The 17,199-nt window shown below is 35.2% G+C and overlaps 1 protein-coding gene across 1 annotated transcript in view; it reads right to left on the reverse strand.

The window, feature by feature from the left end:
* LOC128985008 (uncharacterized) overlaps positions 1–17,199 on the reverse strand; it is a 40,766-nt gene extending 23,567 nt beyond the window's left edge. Inside the window, exons 1-2 of the mRNA XM_054404410.1 lie at positions 17,086–17,199; positions 11,136–11,340 (exon numbers count right to left, since the gene is read on the reverse strand). Of these exons, the coding sequence (XP_054260385.1) occupies positions 11,136–11,212 (77 nt within the window). The 5' untranslated portion in view covers positions 11,213–11,340; positions 17,086–17,199. The remainder of the gene's footprint in view (positions 1–11,135; positions 11,341–17,085) is intronic.

Genomic DNA, 17,199 nt, shown 5'->3' on the forward strand with positions numbered 1-17,199 from the left:
CTATATTTCTTTGACTATAGCCATTACATTAAGATACTGTATATTATGGAGTATACGGGAGAACACAGAAAAAACAATGCAATAGACGCAATAGACGCTGGCCGTCAGCGATCCCGTCTGCTCCCGGAGCAGTGCTCCGCGTCAGACGCTCAGCGTCTCAAGCGTCAGACGCTAGAGACGCTCCCTTGGACAACGGGTCCATTGAAATCAATGCTTAGCAGTCACTGAGCGTCCATCGCTAGCATCTATTACTCAGCGTCAGACGCAACAGACGCGTTCTTGGACAACGGGCCTTAAGATATAAATCCTCAATGATAACAAAATAAACCATACGTAAAAGCAGTTTAAAAGATCGATGCTCAAAGTCAGATTAGTGACTAGTCATTTGCCATAGAGGAAAACTTGTTAGCAACTAGTCACTAGTTGTTTGCCAGATACGAGGTTAATTAATGAAATACAGGTTTTCTCCATTCCAGTCCTACTGAACAAATTCTTATGATTGAGGTGTTGTTTTAAAGATTATAATTTAATGCACCTAAGAAGGACAACTAAAATGGTAATTTAGTTTAGGCCTTCCCCCCCTCCTGATATTCTATGATTTATTTCTGGAAGGTCCTTTCAAAGGTATAGTGTAGCTGACCTTATGATTTTAGACGTGAATTTTAATTTGACAGCAATACAGATATTTTTAAATATTGTGAATTAGTTTTATGGTCATGTATTATCAATCTCATTATTATCTTAAACAAACATTCATATTACTCTATTATTTTCACGTTTCAATTTGTGTAGATTAATGGTAATTAATCTTAACAAAATTAATGCACCTATGAATGACAACTAAAATGGTAATTTAGTTTAGGCCTTCACCCCCCCTCCCCTCCCCCACGATATTCTATGATTTATTTCTGGAAGGTACTTTCAAAGGTATAGTGTTGCTGACCTTACAATTAGATTTTGGATGTGAATTTTAATTTAACAGCAATACAGATATTTTTAAATTATTGTGAATTAGTTTTATGGTAATGTATTATCAATCTCATTATTAACTTAAACAAACATTCATATTACCGGCACTCTTATTTTCATGTTTAAATTTGTGTAGATTAATAGTAATTAATCTATGCAACACAATACCAATAAAATAATCTGTAAAAATGTATGAGAGTAATACAGAAATTTATTTTCAATTCAGGTATCTTCTTAAGGGAAAGAAATATGTTACAAGGATTACTTTAAAACTTTGAAAAATTGGTCAAATGACAGTATGCATATAGCTAAATGGAATTGAAGATCAAAATAAACATGGATACTTACTTTTCCTTTAATCAAGTCAATCACTTGGCACTTAAAAATAACACAAGACCAAGATGCAAAAATTTGAATAAGGTTCGGAATGTTTGGCAATTATTCGTGTTAAACGGAGACACTAGAACTGAAGCAGTTGACTTGGTAGGAGCACAGATAAGGTGATAACAGTTGCTAACCCGCTTTATTGCCTTGAACCCAAATGTGTCTTGATAATGTATAGATAGCAATGATACTGTGATGAGCATAAACAAAAGAACACTAAACCGAAAACAACCTCCTCATTGCTGGGGCCTGTAATCCATCTTAATAAAAACATTTAAAAAATTGTTTCAAATAATTTATAAATAAAAAACTTTTTTAAAACAAAACGTTTTCAAACGCACTAAAAATTAGAAAATAGTTTATAAATATGTGGACAGTCTAAATACTTGTAAGATTTAAAACGAAAAACGTGGGGTGCATGCAATAGATAATTTACAATTACCTATATTACAGATATTACAAACGTTTTTCGTTTTAAATCTTAGAAGTATTTATACTGTCCACATATTTATAAATTATTTTCTACTTCTTAGTGCGTTTAAAAACGTTTTGTTTTAAAAAAGTTTTTTATTTATAAATTATTTTCAACTTTTTAGTCTTTAATGTGTAAATATGTTCTACAATTTTTATATATGTTTGAGTATTTTATATGGCCAGTTAATATATAACCAAAACCTTATTATTTCCAATCCGATGTTTCATCTTTACTTTAAAATGCTTGTTTTATATTTTTAGATTATATCTGGAGCAGAACCTGTACCTCTTAACCTCTGCTCTTCGAACTGTCAAATTTAAGTATTTACAGCTGACTTAAAATTAATTGATATGTTTACATTCTTTCAAAATGTAAACATGGAAAATGTGGAAGCCCATGGGGCGTATCCCAAGGGAAATATGAAAATTAAATGTTATAATATCGCATTGTCATCCATTTGTGAGCTATGTTTCAAATTTCAAGTCTGTGGCTCATCGGGAACTTCGTTTAAGATTGATATCAAAATTGGTAGGAAAGTGACTGGCGAGCTAATAAAAACAAGCCCATGGGGCGTAGTCCAAGGGAAATATGAAAATTAAATGATATAATATTGCATTTTTATCCATTTGTGAGCTATGTTTCAAGTTTCAAGTCTCTAGCTCATCGGGAAGTATCAAAATTTGAAAGAAAGCGAGTTAATAAAAACAAGTCCATGGGGCGTAGCCCAAGGGAAATATGAAAATTTAATTATATAATATTGCATTGTCATCCATTTGTGAGCTATGTTTCAAGTTTCACGTCTGTAGCTCATCGGGAACTTAGTAAAAAATCGATTGCAAAATTTTTACTGGACAAGAAAGCAAGCTAATAAAAACGTTTTAAAATAGCTGTTTATAAACAACAATTTTAACTAGTCAATAACACAAAGTTCAAATACAATAGAGGTAGCCAGATAATATTTTTTTTAGCTTGAATGACAAATGAAACTAGCTAATAAATAATAATAATAGCTAATTGTCGTAACCTAACCGTTACGTTAGAACACAAGAAAAGTGGACAGTAATTAAGAGAGAACCACTTACTAGTAAAAGATCTTCCGTTGTCCGACACCAGTTCGACAGGCAATCCATACGATGAAAACAAGGTACGGAGTTTCTCAATAACCTTGGAAGAATTCATGGAACTCATGATAAATACCTCTAACCATTTAGAGTATGTGTCAATCAAAACTAAAAGTTGCTGTCTCGACTCTGGATCCTCCGCAAAGTCAATGTGTATCCTCTGCCATCGGGTTGATGTTGTAGGCCATTGCTGCAACGGTACTTTAGGTATCGAATTCCTAGTTAACTGACACGCAGAACAAGAGGCCACCACGTCTTCAATCGACTTCTCCATGCCTGGCCACCAGACATAACTTCTCGCCAGCATCTTCATGCGTGTAACTCCCGGGTGTTGATCATGCAACATTTGAAGCACAGATGAATACAGTTTCTTTGGAATCACTACACGAGAACCCCACAGCAAACAACCTTGTTCCACGGACAACTCGTCCTTCCTTAGAAAAATAGCTAGTTCCGGCTCAACCGAGCTCGTCCAGCCGTACATCACAAAATCTCGGACCTTCGAAAGAATCGGATCCTTATCCGTCATTTTACCTATATGCAAGGCAGTAATAGGTGCAATGTCCTTGACAACACAGAAATTGTTCATCACTTCTGTACACACATCTACATGTGAAACAAAATTAGCATCCAGCTCTATAGGTTCCGCTTCTGCTAAGGGTAACCTAGACAACGCATCAGCGTGAGGGACATCCACTCCCTTCCGGTACCTAACCTCTCCAAATCATATGCTGATAGAATCAAGGCCCATCTCTGCAGCCTAGCTAACGCCATATTAGGAACGCCCTTTTTAGAGCCAAAAATAGCCGTCAACGGCTGATGATCAGTCTGTAAAATACAATGTCGTCCATATATATACTATGAAACTTTTTGACTCCAAAGATCAAAGCCAGAGCCTCCCGATGTAACTGGGAATAATTCCGTTCACTAGAACTTAGCGTTTTCGATGCGAAGGCAATTGGCCTTTCCTGCCCATCGATGAGATGAGATAGAACAGCAGCCACCCCTCTGGGACTCGCATCACACGTCAGAACTATGGGCTTTTTCACATCATAGTGAACTAACAAACTTGAGTCCAACACCCATGATTTACTCTCCTGAAAAGTCTTAGAACACACCTCCGACCACACCCATGGATGATCCTTATGTAATAAGTCATAAAAACAGCTTATTCTAGCAGACAGGTTAGGTATAAATGCATGATAATAATTTATTAGACCAATATAGGCTCGTAACTCTTCCTTAGTACTAGGCTCAGGCGCTTTACGCAGCGCAGTTAACAAACTTTCTTGTGGACGGAGACCATCTCGAGTAATCACATGTCCTAAATACTCGATTGAAGATTGCAAAAACTTACACTTTTGTTGGTTTACTCGAACACCAAACTCATCAAGGCGTTGCAGCACCTGCGCCAGACGGGCAAGCCCCTCTTCCTTAGAGCGAGCCGCCACTAAGACGTCATCTAAGTACGCCACCGTTCCTGGAAGACCTGTTAAAATTTGGTCGATGGCTGACTGAAAAATTGCAGGAGCTGAAGACAAACCATATGGTAGCCTTTTTAAACGATACAGACCCTTATGGGTAGCTAGGGTCAACAGATGTTGCGATTCATCCGCTACCGCCAATTGCTGATACGCATTTGAAAGATCAAGGCAGCTAAAAACTGAGCAACCGCCAAGAGTTGCAAAAATATCTTGAGCCTGAGGAAGCGGATAATGTTCCATTTCAATACACTGATTAAGAGTAATCTTATAATCGGCACAAAGCCTAACACCATTAGGCTAAGGGACAACCACAAGTGGAGTGCTCCACTGTGAATTAGTAACTCTGTACGCAACATCCTCTTGAACCATGCGGTCCAACTCACTCTCAACTTTCTCCCTTAACGCAAAAGGCACTGGTCTCGCCTTACAAAACTTAGGGACTGTCCCCTCCTTTAAGACAATATGAGCCTTAACACCCTTAATTTCGCCCGTTCCAGGCTGAAAAACTGACTTAAATTTACTCTTCAATTTAGCAATGTCCAAATCAGAACTGTGATCCACAGTGGCTTTACATGAAAACACATTTTGCCAATCTAACCTCAACTGGCCTAACCAGTTTCGCCCCAACAGAATCGGCTGACTCTTACTTTCTAAACTAACTACTGTCAAAGGCAAACTCGCCTGCTGATTATTATATTTAACATTGACATTCACATGTCCCAGAACAGGTACATCATGACCTGAATAAGTAGTAAGTTTCACATTTGCTGGCCTAAGTTTGAGGTTAGAAAATTTTTCATAAAATATCTCAGAAGGACATATAGTCAAGGCACTGCCTGTATCTAGAATCATTTCTAAATATACATCATTAGCCACTAGGCCTACCTTATAGCCGTTGTCTGATCCTGATTTAAGGTTGTACAGACCTATCTCTGCCATTGGAACTTCTAGGCCTAGGCCTACCTCTTCCTCCACTTGATGGACCCCCATCCTAGGTGTCGACTTTTTACCATGGAAACTAGAAGATTTCTTGGCTTTACACACTTTCTTGAGATGACCTACTCTCTGACAACCGTGACACTTGTAACTGGCGAACGCACACGCACTAGGCCAATGACCCGCAGAACCACACCTCCAGCAAGAGTTTCTAGAATTTTGATTTTCACTACTCCTATGCATGAAAGTTTTAGGCCTATTTTGACTTTTCACATTGATTTTCGCAATGTCCCCACGAGGTTGCACAAATAGGCTTGACTGCGATTCGGCCTGTTCCAGCCTGAGCGCTGACGCATAAGCTTCGTCAAAGTACAATTCCTCCGACAACAATTTCTGCCGGATAGTTTCATTAGAAATGCCGGAAATCACTTTGTCCTTCAAAGCGTCTTTCAAAAAGGTACCAAATTTGCACGAACTAGCCAAATGTTTTATTGAAACCACAAACTCCGCTATGCTTTCGCCCGGCTTTTGCACACGAGAGTAGAATACATATCGCTCCGCCACAACCAACTTCTTGGGCGCATAATGTAATTTCAACAACGCTGCAAGTTCATCATAGGTCTTAGAATCTACCTCTACCGGTGATAATAAATCGGATAGGACCGATAAAACCCTGGGACCAATAACTGTAATTAAAACCGACACCTCGTTTTCCTTCTTGACATTGTTCGCTTTGAAAAAATGTTTCAGGCGCAACAAATAGGGCACAATGTCCTCCTCACTTGGATTAAATTCAGAAATCCTGCCAACACTAATACTCGCCATTTTTAATCATCTCAACTATAATACGCACTAAAACAACAACTGTTATCGCGTACTACCCTAACTATGATAAAAAGGTTTATTACCGACTGCGCCAAAATGTCGTAACCTAACCGTTACGTTAGAACACAAGAAAAGTGGACAGTAATTAAGAGAGAACCACTTACTATCGTTGGTGGACATAGAAGAAGGAGCCGTGACGAATCATCCCACTTCAGGGCTCAGTGCACAGTGCAGCCACCCCGCAAAACATAATAACTCTTCCGTTACTAATAATTATGACTGTTCATATATGAAACTATAATGACTTCTACTACACTAATAAAGCCTGGATCCTAAAAATTTGAATCTTGTAAATTTTGCTAGATTTTTGGTTACCATGCTTCACAGGGAAGTAAGAAACATAGGAGACATTCAATGGTCACTTTACTTAGGTGGTGTCTAGCACCGTTCCCTGGTGTCTAGAGCAAGTTCTATTCAACGTACACCCTTCTGCTTTCCTTTACCCTCTAGCCATCATATACTACAGTGCTCACACTGTAGGAAGACCCAGTGAGCTACTACTGAGGTACAAAAATGCTACGTGGCCATCGCCGTTTGTGCTCTTCCTTGCTTGGTACAATCTTAAACGGTAGGCCTACATCAGTGTTTCAAACAAATTTTGACGCGGAAATATAAACGGAAGACTTGGAAAAATCAAGGAGCGCGAGAGGAGTGGTATGAGTATAAAACCTCAATCAATCGATTTCATATTTTGGTATTAAGAATATCAAATATCTGGTAATATTACATGGCGCCTTATAATGAACCTTTACAGCCAGGTTGTATGCCAATTTATGGATGTACTCCAGGCGTCTTGCAAAAGAATAGTTGTTTGCATTTGCATTTTTAACTGTTACTTATTACAAACATACCCCAATTAAATTAACACTATTCATCATTACTCTCAACAATGCTTCATTATTATCTTATTTTGCGTTCTTCAAGTGATAATTTCTTTTTTAATAATATCTTTTACTATTACTTAAAATAAAAATTAAAGAATAAGAAATTTATAAGAATTCTTGATTTGTTGTTGACATCAGCAATGGTCAATAAGCTAGTCTAAAAATAGCCAACAGGTCACCAAACAACAAATAAGTTAACAGCACAGATAAACTTGTCAGAATAAAAATGTTCTTTTCCTTAACTACATTATAAGTGATATCACTAATACAGTAAATGTGGTTTTTAAACTAATACCTACTTAACCTAATGAAATCACTTTCGATATTGCAATCATTTGTTTCAACCATGGATATCAAAAATAAAATTTTGAACTGTTAAGCCAAGATCCTAAATGTACGTTCAACATATTAATAGCTGTTTTGAATTCAAACTAATCATAAAACTCATTGGTACACCAAACTATGGTTCCCAGATAGATCAGTTGAGAATTCCTAATCACAATTTATAAAACACGTTTTAAGCCCAGCAATATTATTTTGAAAGGAATTAGTTGTATACCTTTTTATTTGTAGACATAAAATGAGAATAATTTATACTAGCTGTTACCCACGGGCTTCACCCCGTTTGACTTCATAAGTATTAATAAAAGTATTGATTGGTTAAGTTAAGCTGAAATAAACAAAACGAAAACAGAATACGAATACAGTACAAATAAATAATCACACCAGATTTTAGGTAGTAAATTGAAAGGATAACAAAGAAATAAGTACTTAAGTAAATAAGTAATTAAAAGGCAGTTTATCATGAAATAATGGATAGTTTTGTGCAAGGTTTCTTGTCATGACGAACATTTTAAGTATATGGTTTATGGGGGTGTGACTTGTAGTTTTCTCAAAAGTTCATGGGTACTTTGGGATTTATGATGTTGGGGTATTTGGGATGTCATGATAATAACAACAAAACTTTGATTGCACAAGGGGCAGATCTTTGATTGCGTCATTGATTATATCCTAAAGGGGTTTTTTAGATCTACACATACAGTCTCCTAATAGAACCTCTGAGGAAGCTATTTTTAAATTTCATTACAATATTTAAAAAATAAAACGGTTTTTATTAGCAAGCGTTTTTCAGAAACAATTGAATCCAAACAATTGAATCCTTAACCCTCGAGCGGGCGCTTGCGGAGTTTTCCTCCGCACTTGTAGTTTTTGTTAATATAAATATGCATAATGGGTGTCGGCAATCATGTCCGGCTCTACACTTCTCGCACCACATCCCGGGTATGCCCATAAGTTATTTTTACCCCCCAATTCCTCCTCATTTGGTTGTCAGTTGCAATTCAGTCACAAGGTGTCAGTTTGCGGAGGTTTACTCCGCGTGTGCCCTATCGCGTAAGTCCTTAGCGGGGAGTTTATTTTCTCATGCGCTCTTGTGAAACTGCGTGTATATTTTATAAATACGAAATTATAAACATTTTTAAATGTATTATTTCATTTATAATTAATATAAAATATATTTTGTTTGAATGGAAATGTATTGCGGAACAAAACTCTGTGCGCGCCCTCTCTCGTAACACCCACAGTAATACTTTTATTATGCTAGAAAATTGCGCAATATGTTTATTTGAAATATTACTAATATATTTAATAATAATATTATTTAATAATAAGTTATTTAATAATATATTTAAATATTGTTAATAATGTTATTAACAAAGAAATTATGTTTCTGATTATGTTATTCAACATTTACATATAATATTTCGTTATAATAACAAGCAAAATGGGTAAAATTTATGCTGTTTAATGTTGCGGAATAAAACTCTGCATGCACCCCCTCCCGTTTTACTGGTGAAGTGCCTCCTCGAGGGTTAATCCTAATAAACTATACATATAAAACACGCTACAAAAACATTCTATATACCTAAATATGAAAACTACTATGAAACAATCTATGAAAAATATGTAAAAACAATCCATACTAACAATCTGAATCTATTACAACAATTTCTAAAAAAGATTTTTGAAAACATTACTTTAACATGTCCAGAATTTTCTATACAAAAAATTAACAGTAATTAACAATCAAAATAAAAAAAGCATAAATTTACGGTACCTAAAATACTAATTCATTTGCTACACAAATATTCTTTTAACCTTGTTTTAAATGTGTTCAGTGTTGGCCCCCTTTACCTGATTAGGGAGAGCATTATACAAGGCGGGACCAAAGTATGAGAAGGCGCGCCTCCCCACTTCATGTTTGACTCTAGGAAAGTGCAACAATTTGTTCTGCCTTGTGCTGCGGGCAGAGACATCTTGGCAAGAGAGAAGTTTCTCATACAGATACTCAGGCTGGCCGAGCTCTATAGCTTTACGTATCAGACTGCAGGTTAGGTGTATACAAGTCTCTTTAATTGGCATAACGTGTGCAGCGTTTCTGTAAGGGATTATGTGGTCTCTTCTCCTACAGTTATAAATAAACGATGCATTTTGTAATCGTTCGATTTTATTTAGGTCATCATTTGTAATGCTATTTCCGTAAGCGGGGAGACAATAATCAAATACTGACAATACCAAGGCTAGTTTGATTTTGGCGCTCTCAGGAAAAATCCCTTTCAATCTATATAGACCCCACAGCCGGCCAAGGGCTCGCTGACACATGAGGTTTACATGGTCAGATAGCGTCAGGTCTTCATCAAGAGTCACTCCAAGAGTTTTTAATTTCTCGCATATATTGATAGCTTCATTTAAATTTTTCTGACCATGCCTTGCCTGATTTCGTTTAATGTATTTTGTGGCACAATATGGTGAACTAAACATTTATCATTGTTCAGTTTCAATCCGTGTCTTTTAGACCACACAGATATAGCATTCAGTTCATTATTAATGGCATCAAAGGCTTTAAAGTAAGATGCTTTAAAATCATAGGACAAATGAATCTGGCAACCATTAGCATATAAATGTAAATTGCATGTTTTTACAGCTTTTGTAACGTCAGCAGTGTAGTATCCATTTGGTAGTAGGCCTAGCTTCAGTATCCAATAGTCAATGGTATTAGCTTATCAGGGAAATTGTGTTAGTAATAGCATAAATATATATGTAATAGATAAATTCTGTGCGAGTAGCACTTAAACTTTAAAGCAAGATTATAAAAGTGTATCTTATTATGGTTTAATTGCTTACTTTTACTTAAAGAGTTGTTATTATTTCAGGGATCAATTATGTCTATGGTTTGTAATAAAAATGTGTTTTGTAAATTATAAAATGTCTGTTTACGATATTGTTTTAACAGTTAAAAACCAATCTACCACGGCCGAGCAAGGCTCGGTCATCTGGTACTAACTATTTATTTCGCTTTCAATGTTTGTAGCATTTAAACTATAATGATTGAAGTTGGTAATATATCTAATTAAAATAATAGTTAAACATTTTAAGATAATATATTCCCATTTCATATCTTTCCTTGTAATCTAGGCTATTTGTTTTCATTTTTAAGAGTTGTTAGCCTCCGGATTACGTTTGAATATTTATAATGGTTTAAATACCTGCATTCAGTAATCCATTATGCTGCTTGTGGCAACTATAGTTTCGGTTCACAGGGAACCATCTTCAGGCCGTACAAGGCGTCGTTATTCACTTCCATATATGAAGGTCGTCATTAAGTACATAGAACACGAACACACGAAAACACACATTGACACGAACATTTAACATTAAAAATACCGAGTATACTCGGTAAAAAAAAAAAATATATACTCGGTATTTTTAATGTTAAATGTTCGTGTCAATGTGTGTTTTCGTGTGTTCGTGTTCTATGTACTTATGACGACCTTCATATATGGAAGTGAATAACGACGCCTTGTACGGCCTGAAGATGGTTCCCTGTGAACCGAAACTATAGTTGCCACAAGCAGCATAATGAATTACTGAATGCAGGTATTTAAACCATTATAAATATTTGTTTTCAGTTTATTAGTCTAGGTTAAATCAAACTCACCGGTCGTTGATCTTATTTTTCATCCACTGTGGGAGGGAAATTCCAGCAATAGAACGTTCTGAGTCTGATGAAGCCATTCTTTACAGTTAATGTGGAAAGTAAAATGTTGGTAGACTGAGTGAACACGTACTGTATAACAACAATAGAAAACTATATTGATAATTTCTAGTGTAAACTAGGAATATGACGAAGACATTTTCCCAACCTAGAACAGAAAACAAAATTGTGAGTTCTTATGAGTTGAAAGGACCACAAAATTAATTACTTGATTAATTGATTAATAAATAAATTGATAGTAAATTAATTGATTAATTGAGTAACCTTTAACCCTCTATCTGGCGCACAGTTAACTCGCATAAGTTAGTAAAGTGGCAAGAAAACTTTTGGGACAATGCAGACATATTTTTTAAACTCATATTAATTCAAACCAATATGGCAATTACCTTCTGAACTATAAATAGGACTATTTAAAAAAATGGTTTGAAACAATATAGGCCCCTAACCTAAAAATACATTTTTTTTAGTTAAAAGCTTTTACATTTTCGTAAGTTTTAAATTGTCAACGAAAATCCAAGATAAAACAGAGTGTTTCCAATTTATTTTCCTACAAAGGAATGAAAAAAATTGGTCTAGGCCTAACTTACTAAGTACCGGTACTTATTTTTCTGAGCGAATTATGTTATAAGTAGGCCTACCGGTACAGAATTTTTTTAATTCAACTATTTTTACTGAACGATTTAGCCTAAGTTGTGAAGAAAATATGTTCCTACTATAAAGAATGCTACTAACTCATCTTTTAGGAGGTAATGATATTTGAAACTAAATAAAGAGAGAGAGTTCATGGGTAAAAAAATTAATAAGTTAACACAATATTTTACAACTTTATCACATAGGCCTAATGCTACCATCTTTTATAGAGTAGGTAGGTCCAATTAATTTGTGTATCGATAATTCAGTTATTATGAGTAAGGTGCATTATTATGGTAATTATATCGATCACAGACGTCACACGTTAAAGTAGTATATTTCTTACACCGATAAGATGCTAAATGGCTTCCTGAATACAAAAACAACTGTTGTTTACCCGGACAAAAGAGGATGATAACTTAACTGACCAAAGAATAGCCTACGGTACTAACTTACAGAAAAATTAAAATTAAAATGTTGTACTTAAAGAGTCCTTGGAGCCTAGATGTTCTAACTCGTTAAACAAATAAAAAACTACAAAGACAATTTGTTGTATCACAGTATACTAGATATTTAAATTACAATCACTCTGGTGTTTGAAATCAATATTTTGAGATGGTAAATAACTCTTCAACGGTTGTTTGAAATTAACGAAATTAACATTGCTCTTATGGTGGGCAAATCCAAGATGGCCGCTTGGCTTCCATGAACTCCCTTGGAGAACAATTCAAAACTACAAAGAACATTTCTAATTTCACAGTAGGCCTATAGGCCCTACTAGATATTTAAATTATGATCACTTTGGTGTTTGAAAAAATATTTTTGGACAGTAAATAAATCTTCAGCAGCTGTTTGAAATCATCCAAGATGGCCACTAGCCTCCAAGGACTCTTAGAGGCGGTTTGGGAGCTCGAGCCCAGCTAGTACGCGCCTGGTGTTAGACGCGCCTAACTTTAGTCCCCGGACAAGGAACCAGGCTTGGGAGCTCGCGCCTAAGTTGAAATGGTCGTAGATCAAGTATAGTCGCGCTTAAGTTGCAGTGCGGCTAGATGGACAGGGAATCGTGGGGAATTCAGGTTTTGACGTTGGCTACGGCCATTGCAGAACCCGTTTCCCTTGACAACAGCAAAAGATGAACAATTATTAAAGATGGATACAATTTTATCTTGGTCCTATCAATGGTGGCTAATTAGTAGACTATGGTGTAGTTTCTGCATTGTACCATTGCAAAAATTTAGTTTTGTAAGATCGTTGTTTTACATCCCAATGACTGAAGAACCGTAATTCTTTATATTAAATTCTTTTAAGATCTAACTTAATTTTCACTTTACGATTTATAATTATTTAATCAGTTGTCTTTAAGTACTACACCTTATAAATGCGTACAGAGCAACATAGGATTAACATCTGAAACTCGGTTTCATTCAATAAAAAGCTTCAAAATTAAACAGTAATTTCACAGTAATAGGGGTATTGACGAAAAAAATAAAAAGTGATTGCGGAGGTTATGATTGTGCGAAGCCAAGGTAAAAATGTAAAATATATCTTTTAATACAGTACTTAGAAAAAAATTTTTGTCGATTTAATTTTTTTTTACATGACACTCTTTTATCTAATTTTCCTAGGGAAGTATCTATTACCGTAGATAGCACTTAGTTCCGGGACCGATATACTTTTCCATTTTGAAGTCCCTAGAGGCCAAAAACACTATTCGTTCAAAATTTTATATGTGTATAGCCTATATTATATATACGTCCATGAACGTGATAACTAGAGTATTTTTTGTCTGATTTTGATAAAATTTGGCATGAAAATGTAAGGCGCGATTCGCCTTAATGAGTTCGCGAACCAGCATGATCAGACCATGGGAACCCGGGGTTTTATGGGATAAAAATAGTTTTTTTCTCCATTTTAACCCCTATAACATAAATCTTTATCTTTAAAATATTTTAAAGAGCATAAAAACAAATTAGTATCTTAAAATGTTTTGTACGGTTATTGGCTACAGAGACTATTCAGAAAATTGTAAATTTATTTAAATTTGTAAATTTGATTCTTAGGGAGAATAAGTTAACTGTTGTATTGTGGTCGTTTATGGATATATTTTGATGAAACTTGGCAAATTTATTTATTTTATATAAAGCTGTTAATATTTTGATAAAAACACACTTTATTACCCTCCCTGTAGTAGCATACCTACACGTAGGTAGTTTTAGGTACTTGTTAAACCTAAAGCTATTTAAATAAATTTAATTGAAAGTTCCATTAGGTTATTGTAAAGTCGCTTATTCTTCAGGTTTTCTGTGGCGGGTTATTGATATACTGTATTTGTTTTCTTATACTACAAATAATCTAGGTACTCCATTTTGATGTAACTAGCACTCGGTCAATGACACTGAACTGAGCTCAATCACAACGCAATTAAAAGAAAACGATTATGACTGTGAGCTATTTGCAGTATTTTTTATATGTTTTGTTTACTATCTCTTCACTCTTTCGTAGGGGGTGAGTGGGTATGTATGTGGTTGCTAATTTTTTCCTAGCTAATAAAATATTTATAATTAAGGTACGGATGCTTAACCAAACTCTCAGTTGAAAGAAATTCTATTTTAGGGTCCATATTTTCGTTGCAGTTAACAGTAAAAACAAATACCCCCGCCGCAGCAAACCTGCCGACTAAGCGAATTTCCATTTGTCTGAATTGATTTTCAGTTAAATATATTTTAATAACATTAGGTTTAACGAGTACCTAGGTTTGCTGCTACAAGGAAACTAATAAAGTGTGTTATTTTAGTAAAATATTGATAGCTTAGTACAAAATAAATAAATTTGTCAAGTTTGATCAAAATATATCCATAAACAAGCAAACTACAACATTTGACAATATTCTCCATAAGAATAACATGGAAATTTTAAATTTACAATTTTTTAAATTTTCTCCATTACCGTACTAAACCGAACAAAAATACTCTAATATACTAAATTATTTGTTTTTTTAAGCTCTTATAAAAGGTCTAAATAGAAATTGGGAAATTTTGTGTTTTGAGGGTCAAAAATGAGAAAAACCAATTTTTACCCCATAAAACCCCCAGTATATATATATAACCCCGTATACATATATAAAAATTTGAACGAATGGTGTTTTTGGCCTCTGGTGACATCAAAATAAAAAAGTAAAGCGGTCCCGGGTCTAGGTCTTACCGTGCCACCTACGGTAATAGCTACTTCCCTATAGGGAAATTCGCTAAAAAAACAAAGGCCTAATATTTCAATAAATTTAGCTTCCTTCAAGATTTTTGTTTTATTTTGAACAACAGAAACCTAAAAAAAAATGTTTATCAAATATGCTTTGAGAGTAATGAAATCGTTCGGAATTTAATAACGAATTCCAATACAACATTCTTTTAGTTAATACGTAAACAATCAACTTGCTAATGAGGTAATACCGGCATGATGTCGACTTAGACCTGCCCCCTGGCAGGACTAAAGTTGGGGACTAAACTCACTAATTTTTACGACAAAAATATATCTCTTAGTCCCGAAATTGGTCTCCCAAACCCACCCACCGAGTCTGTCTTAGGCTGGTGCCTAAGTCTACTTGACTCCTAAACCAACAATATTTAGGCGCGAGATTATACCTGCACAAGTTAGGCGCGCGCCTAACTGATCTCGAGCTCCCAAACCCGTTTTCTAGGACAGCTTAAATACCGGAAATATCCGGTTCTTAGTCACGGACTAGCGCTAATACCGAGCTTCCAAACCGCCTCTTAATGTATATACCTACAGTAGGCTATGTTGAAAAAAATTGCAACTAAGTTACACTATTGTTCGAAATGGTAGCCGGTACCAAACTCGATGGTTCATGTTTAAATGTGATTAAATACTTAGCCTACAGCCCTTTAAGTTATTTGAGGTTCCTACCCTTGGAAGAAGGTTTATCGAAAAACTGATATTTTTCAATATTTTATAGGTAGGCTAGGCCTATAGGGGCCTTTAAGTTAAAAATTTTAATAGGGTTGACTTACGTAGGTATCTGTTGGCACAAACAACTGAATGAAAATATCGATTAGGCTATTCTATTGTTTCATTCAATATATTGTTAGGAACCTTACCTAAAGCTGGGTTTTCCCAGGCGCGGAAGCGGAGCGAGGAGAGATGAACGCGGAGAGCGGACTCCTCTTGTCTTAAGTAGTTTTTAAGTAATGTTACTGTTTTCCTAGAAGCGGAGCAGAACGCCATATTAATTGCTTTTCCACTCTCCACCCTCCGCTCTCCTCTTTCGCGTCTAGGAAAACCCAGCTTAACTAACCAAACAATATATCGACCAATATTTTCATTCGGTTGTTTGTGCCAACAGATGCGGAAGTCTAGGCTACCCTTTTAATATTTTATTCTGATATCTTACCTATATAATACAATAATATATCGCAGGTTCTCTGTGGAACTGTAGGGCCTACCCACTGGGTTTCTTACATGATTAAATATTAATGATAGAACACTTTTGAATTTAGGCTATAAGGCTACAAGTTATCAGTTAACTTAATTGTTAAGTTATTCCCCGAATAGAGATAAATATCGGTCAAAAAATCCCACTCCCCAGAGCCATACACCTACGGTTAAGTTATTGAATCAAATCCTATTAATCACAAAACAATGAATAAATCGCTAGGCCTAATTTAGATTGACCAGATAGGACCTACTACGAACAAATCTATTGCAGTATTTTGAAGTTTTGACGTTTAAGTTAGGCTAAGTTCCAGCAATAAAATCTCTGCCGTTAATTCCAACAATTAAATATTTATGACTTCAAATATGCTAATTGCTGTGTTTTTTTTCCTTTAAGACTTCATACGAATCTGTCAAAAATTGATTTCGCAAACATTAACTTGAGTGTTAGGAAAACTAGAACTAAACCCTGAGGCACCAAAACAAGATAAAAAATGTGGCAACATTAGAATGTATTTGGGTAAACTTAATTAACGGCCGCCAAAAATGCCCATATAGATACAAACACTTAGTACAATATGCTATTTTAATTACGGAATAGGTTATAACATTACAGTATTTGGCCAAGAAAAGCATATTTAACACAACATTTCACGTTTTACTCTGGGATCAGCATCAGCATACATTCACCGAGTGACCTTCGTAACACATTTTTAAGAGAAATTATGCTTAGGCAGAAATATGTAGAACATTGTAACAACTTGTTGAGATAATTAATAATAATAAAAATAGGCTACCATAAAATGTATTTACATACTTTTAATTTCTTTATAAATATGTCAGCAACAACAACAACTCCCATTGTCTTCCCCTTTCACTTATTATAGAAGTTATCAGTTATCCAACTGAACTGACACTCTCTGACTCTGAC

The sequence above is a fragment of the Macrosteles quadrilineatus genome, unplaced genomic scaffold, assembly GCF_028750875.1.
Source record: "Macrosteles quadrilineatus isolate MER2022 unplaced genomic scaffold, UCM_ALF_1.0 Scaffold_1__1_contigs__length_201487025, whole genome shotgun sequence".
Classification (NCBI taxonomy): domain Eukaryota; kingdom Metazoa; phylum Arthropoda; class Insecta; order Hemiptera; family Cicadellidae; genus Macrosteles; species Macrosteles quadrilineatus.